The sequence below is a fragment of the Toxorhynchites rutilus genome, chromosome 3 (genome assembly GCF_029784135.1).
Source record: "Toxorhynchites rutilus septentrionalis strain SRP chromosome 3, ASM2978413v1, whole genome shotgun sequence".
In the NCBI taxonomy this organism is placed as follows: Eukaryota; Metazoa; Arthropoda; class Insecta; order Diptera; family Culicidae; genus Toxorhynchites; species Toxorhynchites rutilus.
In genome coordinates, this window is record NC_073746.1 from 330,481,806 (window position 1) to 330,489,454 (window position 7,649).

Here is a 7,649-nt window from a genome sequence, read left to right on the forward strand (position 1 = left end):
CATAGTAATGTGTGACGCTAACAACTCGAATTGAAGAATTGAAGACATTGAAAAATACGCGAAGAGATTGAACTTTAGTATAGAAATTATGTAAATTGTGTAAAAATAAATAAAATCATGAAGTGCGCTATACATAAAACGTCAACATTGCCATTGATTGTGTGTTTGGATGCGGTGATATGATTTCCATGAAAATATATCTGATGTTACGTTCCTTCACGACGAGTTCATCCTGACGTTACATTGTATTATTTCAGATCGAAACCGTGGCATTTTGTTACAATCTGTTTTCTGAAAACAAAACATGTGTTAATCGTGGTGATGCTTCTTCCGTCCCGTGAGTTATTTGGCATCCCTGCATGAGTACCACAATCATAATTGACAGCTTATTATTATTATAGCTTATTCAATCAATCAAAATAATAACAAAAAGACTGATTTCGAAAACAAGGCACTACGTTTTTATTTAGAGTTTTCTTAAAACGCAATGTACAAATATGACTAACGCTTTGTTGGTGGCCTTTGTTACGTTTTTGGTAGCTAGTGGAAATTTTGTCCAGTCTGAAAAGTGTCGCGAAACAGGCAGGTGCCGATGTGAGTATGACGATGGCCGGATCATCGATCTGAACGAGATGGTGAACAAGAATGGACCACTGCAAACGATAGATCCATTTACCAACGACACTTACTACTTCCATCCGTGTTCAAACACTCGTCTTCCTGAACTGAAAGGATGTAGCGATGGTGACGGATATGCCGTAAGTATTTGTTTCCGGTGCTTTTGCGGTGGAAGAAGTAAACGATTTTATTTTTCAGTTGTGTCGTTATGAAAATAAAACTAGCACTTACACCAGACTCGCAAACGCCACAAATAGCAGCTTTCTCTCGTCCCAAGATGGTGAGCAGTATCTTATCATGAGATCGAATGAAACGTGAGTCCCAAAGTGTGGATATAATGATCGTATTACTAAAATTTTCGATTTCAGGGTATTGTTTTCCTTCCAGCTGTTTTGCATGAATCATGACAAATCATACATTTTTGTCAATCAGCAAAATAAACTTGAAAATCAAACGGTGAGATTTTTGGCATTCCTGTATAGCACATTGAATGTTACGAATATATCGTTACAGAATTTTAGGATGATGCTCTTCTCCTCGCATGCCTGCAGTTACACCGTTCCTGGGAGTACTGGGAAAGTGCTTTTGATATTATTTTTCGTAGGCATTTTCACTTATTTCACAATCGGATCGATCGTTCGTTTCATGTATCTCGGCGCCCGAGGAATTGAGGTGGTACCCAATTTAGACTTTTGGAAGGACCTTCCAGGATTAGTGAGGGTGAGAATGTGTTGTATTATGGCTATATAGTTAGGTTATATATGTTTTTGTTTCTTCTTTCTTTCTAGGATGGCGCAAGCTTCGTGCGAAATGGATGCCGTGTTGAACGGTCTCCAGATCCTGACTCCTACGATGCCATATGAGAACATCAAATCACAACTCGATTGTTTTTATTGCTTCGATTCTTTTCATGAAATCGTAGTGACAAAATTGTACCAAAGTAAGGGAACGGCGAATACAATACCTAGTGATAGAGCAACTATCGCAATTTATCAGTAGATGAAATGCTGCCCATCTAGGTTGACGACTAAAGCGAATACTGTTAGTGTAACTCAATAAACCTCGATGTTCTCAACACTGTTCGTTTTTTATTGTTCCAATACTCCTGTGGGATTATTATTGCCTTCCAGTAAATGTTAGAATTATTTCTAAGAATACTAATAATAAATAATAAATTAATAATTTTATTAATAACTAATAACTAATAATTGAACGAATTTTACAACTTCTAGCGACATTGACAGTTGTCTTACACAAAACTGCAGCCTAAGACAACTAGCAGATGACGGAGTGGAGTCTGTTGTAGTATTAAACGAATCTGACCTGAATCTGATCTGCAAGGACGCTTACAAGATATTTTTTATTTTATTTTATTCAAATTTAATTAGTAACTTGAAACTTTTGTCTCTCTAATTGTAACACTGATTTACATATAAGTGGTGCATAACTGATTATTAAATTATTAACTGTTGCTTTGAAGAAATTCATGAGTTTACCGACCAAAGTGCTCTATACATTTCCTCTTAAATACTGTTTGTGAATTTACAAGAGGTAACTCATTTAGCAATGAATTCCAGTTTGAACAATGGCAATGAAATATAAACGTTTATATGTTCTCTATTTCTGTCGAACACAGAAAAGCGGTGAATATATGCTATTTTTATTCTACCATTCGTGATCGCAACCATTCTTTACTTCCGGCTACTTTGACTGTCAAATGACATTAAAACCAGGGGTATGACTAAAACGTCAAATCCCTCATATTGCCAGCACAGCAGTGGAACTCCATACAATTCACTGACTAAAAAGTGTCCACATTTTCATCGCTTGTTTACGTGAAGAATATAATTTTTTCAGGCACACTTGATTTGAGAGTGTATGGATTTCTAGCTGTCTTGACGCAAGGTCTTTAATGAAAAATGCTAAGATGGGAAGGTTTATATAAACATGTTTCTAATTACATAAGTTTATTCAAGTATTAATATTGCCCTTTTTCAACTATTCAGTGTAATTTTATCAAAATTTGAAAGAGAAATAAAAAAAGGAATGTTTTTTTCAATATTTTTTTGAAATGGTTATTAAATTTTCTTATCATCCTTTGCTTTATTATTTACCCCCCGTTATTTGTTAATTTTTCCTGTTTTTCGTTTTTTGACCTATCATTTTGACAATTCAATTTGAGAGGTTTAAAATTGCGACAAGATAGAAATCTGGTGTGAAAGAGCGAATTGTGGAAAATTCTAAGTCTAAGCTTTATAATTAAAGTTTTTCTGTTTTTGTTTTCTGAGTTTGTTTGAATGACCGATTGAATTTGATTCATAGAAGAATGAGATTTTATTTGATATGTCGATTTTTGAAATCGACTCAATGGTTGAAAAGTTATGACGTTTTGGAAGAAATCTTACTTACTTAATCAGCAAAAGGCCCCAGTGGCATGTGCTGTACACAAAAGTCGTCTCCATCAACATGAATTTTATATTTTTTTCCAATTCTTAACTTTCAAACTTATTTCAAGGATCAACATATCATATCTTTCTATTAATCCGCAAATATGCCTAGTAGTAACTTAAAAAACCAAACTCAAACGACAAAAAGAGTCTTCGATTGTATATTTTTTATATATTTTTTTTACAATTTTACAGTACACATTCGCTTAATGGCTCTTTTTTAGTTGGAGTGCTTTTTAATTTCAATCAAAAAGCAGTCACCCGTCATAATTGTATGTCAGTTTTATTATGTTGTTCCAATGCCATTTTTTATTGAAGGTTCTTTGAATGTTACACTCGAAAAATTAAGACACAGTATTGCGAAAGTTTTTAGTTTTGCAGTTTGTTTGACAAACGTTTTCGTTTAAAAATATATATAAATATAAGTTAAGATCCCTATATTCAGACCCCCCGCCAGGTATACAACCATAGAAGCAACATAGAGCATGGTTTCCACGTGGGTACGCATTGAACAAGGACAATGCTAGGAACCAGGGTAAATAAAGGAGATACAGGTAATCCGCCTATGCTGAAAAGGGAAGATAAGTAAAGTTTCTAGCCGTGTATAAAATGGGAAACAATGTGAAATAAACTAGTTCTGGTCTAGAGCTCAAATTCTATCATTGTTTCATTGAACCTGAAGTCCTTAACTTATATATAGAAATATGAAGTGGATTATATCACATCCACTATTCAAGGAAGTTAATGATACTTATATTTTCTAGCATCAATCCAAATGCAGTAATGCCAATTATTATTATAGCCGCATTCAAAGACATGAAAAACAACAAGAAAAACGCGAGCTTTGAAATTTGTGAACTATCGTAGTATTACTTCAGCCATTCCATGCCGAACTGATATCGTGGTTTTCAGATTTTCGTGAAAATTGGAAGCTTGTTTTCGTTATGGAAAAGCATTGAACCCGTATTATTTTCGATTCGATTCGATTCGATTTTTTTCACTTTTCATTTTTGGGAAATAACTCATAACTTTTGAACCACTAAGCCGGTTCAGATAATCGACACATCTAATTGAAGTTGATTAGCTAGTCTTTTTTTGGAAAAATACCAAACTTGCATGAAATTTAATTTTCTTTGCGTATTTATTGATTGTATCCATTTATCATTTATCATATCATCAGCTTTCGAGAAAAAATATGAAAAAGTATAGCGCCCTTGGACAATGAAAACTATAAAGAACAAATACGATCAATAATTAAGAAAACAAAATTTTGTTTTTGCAAGTGTAGTATTTGTTCAAAAAAGACTAGCGGCCAATTTGACCAATTTGTCGATCTAAATCGGTTTAGTAGCTCAAAAGATTTGAATTTAAAAAAAAAATAATTTTTGGAAAAAAGGGGAAAAACTAGATTTAAAATAGAATGGGATCTAATATTTTGCGATAAGAAACAAAACTACCAATTTACACGAAGATCTGAGAACCACTATATCGGCTTCGCATGGAATATATATAACACTAAAAAAAAGTTTGGTGTTAATTTCCTCGGCAACTAAAAAGTTAATTACTAGAAAATAATTGAGGTTAACGTTTTATTACCTTGTAAATTCTAGATACAATACCAACAGAGGGTATTTAAAAAATGGCTTTTTACGGTGTGTGCTCGAAAAAAAAAATTATTCAGAAATCATATTTTTATGTTGTTTTTTAAGCGTGCATACATTACCTAGTCGTATAATTATTGTATCATTCAATTTATTTCGATGAAAATGCTTTAAAATATTTCAACTGATGTTCTTACCACATTTTAATTTTTTTTATTCAATGTTCATTTTCTATGGCGAAGCTTCATTCGTAAATTACACATTTGTCATCATTGGTGAAATACGACCATAAATGTTGTTATGAATAGCACAGCAAGTTATGATTACAATACATATGGGTTTATTTTGGTTATGCGAATTATAACAACATTATACATAAACCGATAAAAATGCATCATAATATTTGCCCACAGCACTTTCGGCGTCTACATATATGTTAGGCTGTCAGAAAAGTCCTGCGGTATTTTTTTTGAATTTTCATTTGTTCATAAAAATAGTTACAATCATCTGTTTTAAGTCAAATATGCGCCGTTTTGTTCGATGACTTGTTCCCAACGAGATGCCAACTTCATAATACCCCTGTTATAGAAGCTCGCTTCCTTATTGGCAAAAAACTCGGATAGCCAATTTTCACAGGCCTCTTTTGTGGCTAACTTCTGACTACCTAGCTCGTTCGCCATGGACAAAAACAGGTGGTAGTCACTTGGTGCAAGGTCCGCACTATACGGCGGATGCAAAAGAACCTCCCATCCGAGCTCCCGGAGCTTCTGGCACGTCAACAAAGAAGTGTGTGGCCTGGTGTTGTCCTGATGGAAGACAATGCGGCCTCTGTTTATCAAAGATGGCCTCTTCTTCATGAGTGCTACCTTCAAGCGGTCCAGTTGTTGGCAGTACAGGTCCGAATTGAGCGTTTGGCCATAGGGAAGCAGCTCATAATAGATTATTCCTTGACAATCCCACCAAACACACATCAGAACCTTCCTGGCCGTTAATGAGGGCTTGGCCACCGTCTGAGCCACTTCAGCGGGTTCGACCACGACCGTTTGCACTTCACGTTGTCGTAAGTGACCCACTTTTCATCGCCAGTCACCATCCGCTTCAGAAACGGGTCGATTTTGTTGCGATTGCGTTTGGCCATAGGGAAGCAGCTCATAATAGATTATTCCTTGACAATCCCACCAAACACACATCAGAACCTTCCTGGCCGTTAATGAGGGCTTGGCCACCGTCTGAGCCACTTCAGCGGGTTCGACCACGACCGTTTGCACTTCACGTTGTCGTAAGTGACCCACTTTTCATCGCCAGTCACCATCCGCTTCAGAAACGGGTCGATTTTGTTGAACATGCGTCGATACGGTCAAAGATGTTTTTTTGCGTCAACGTGTGTGGCACCCATACATCGAGCTTCTTTGTGAATCCAAGCTTCTTCAAATGGTTAATAACGGTTTGATGACTTATCCCCAGCTCTTGGCCGATGCTACGGCTGCTTTTTTTTTTTTTTATATCTGTATTATAGTGACTTTCAACTCATTTGGCTGGTTCGTCACTTTTACTTCCATTTTTGGAAGAATGTCGGGAGTGAGAATTGAACTCGTGACCTTCAGCGTGAGAGGCATGGATGTTACCACTACGCCAGATCGCCTCCCTGCTACGGCTGCTACTATGCCTGCCTTTCTCGGCTATTTCAGCGATTTTGTCGCAATTTTCGACGACAGGCCTTCCGGAGCGTGGTGCATCTTCGACGACTTCTACACCAGAACGAAAACGTTGAAACCATCGTTGTGCGGTGGAAATGGAAACTGTATCGGGTCCATAAACTGCACAAAGTTTATTGGCAGCTTGAGATGCATTTTTGCCTTTGTCATAGTAGTACTGTAAAATATGTCGGATTTTCTCTTTATTTTGCTCCATATTTGCGACACTATAACTCACGAACGACTTAACCAAACAAAACACTGTCAAGGACTATATTATAGCGCGCAAAAATACCTTTCCAACAAGCTATAGTATGACTCGATACAATGAATACAACTAGAACTACGCGCTTACAACGACACCTCGCTTAAATACCGCAGGACTTTTTTGACAGCCTAATATTTTATTCAATTTTCAGTTCGTAATTTCTATCCCATTCGCCGTGTTCATCATGATGATGATAACATTAAAAACATTATATATGAACCTCCCACATTATATATGACGTCTCCCATCGTTTTAGAGACATCTTAACATTATGTTCAATTTTTAGAGCGTAAACCATCTGTCAACTTTTTCACTGTTTACATTTTCTTGCCACAAATCGTTGCCACTTTTTTCTCTCATGTTCCACTTCTCTTTTCTGTTGCCAGTGTACCCAATATTGCATTTTGGTTCTGTCAATTACTGTTGTTTACAACTCGGTACGGTTGTATAGTCGAATAGTGGCTAACTTTAAATTCCATGTTAAATGTGAACACCTCCATGTGAAACCGAAATATGAAAATCGCTCATGCAGTTAGAAATGAAGCAGCGCATTTTTCTTTATTTTTACTATCTCCGTGATTTCAACGATTTCAATCCTCGCAAATGATATGTTGGTAAACAAATGATGCCATATTGATTTTGATTTTGGGTAGCCTATATTCAATTGATGTCTAACCCCTGATTAAACTGCAGTGGTATGCATTCTTTTTCTCTCTTTATTCTGCATTCAAGCGTAGGTGCACACATACATCCCCCTCTTTACTCACACATTCCTTCATTCTAGTGTAGAGATGCGAATTTCGGACGTTTTCTCGAGCTCCGTAAAAATAAATCAAAGAGCATTTTTTCGATCCATTATACCATTATTTGCACATCTATCTTTTAACAATAAAACAAAAATTAAACGAAGCAAAAATATTCATAGCTAGAATAGTTACAAGCTGATGAAGTGAAGGGGTTCAACGAAAAGTTGTGCCATGGCGTACTCGATTCCAGCCCTTCTGGCTATCTGAAACAAAAA

The 7,649-nt window shown here is 36.1% G+C and overlaps 1 protein-coding gene across 1 annotated transcript; it reads left to right on the forward strand.

The window, feature by feature from the left end:
* Positions 1-391: 391 nt before the first annotated feature.
* On the forward strand, positions 392-1,693 carry LOC129778350 (cation-dependent mannose-6-phosphate receptor-like). The gene is made up of 5 exons (XM_055785215.1): positions 392-758; positions 817-932; positions 987-1,074; positions 1,132-1,338; positions 1,407-1,693. Exons 1-5 carry the CDS (start codon positions 498-500, stop codon positions 1,479-1,481), a joined length of 747 nt encoding a protein of 248 aa, XP_055641190.1. The 5' UTR covers positions 392-497; the 3' UTR covers positions 1,482-1,693.
* Positions 1,694-7,649: the final 5,956 nt, after the last annotated feature.

Coding starts and splice junctions, on each gene's coding strand:
- LOC129778350 (XM_055785215.1), top strand. CDS start 498: ATGACTAACGCTTTGTTGGTGGCCTTTGTTACGTTTTTGGTAGCTAGT. Junction 933..986: donor ATCATGAGATCGAATGAAAC/GTGAGTCCCAAA, acceptor TTTCGATTTCAG/GGTATTGTTTTCCTTCCAGC. Junction 1,075..1,131: donor ATAAACTTGAAAATCAAACG/GTGAGATTTTTG, acceptor ATATCGTTACAG/AATTTTAGGATGATGCTCTT.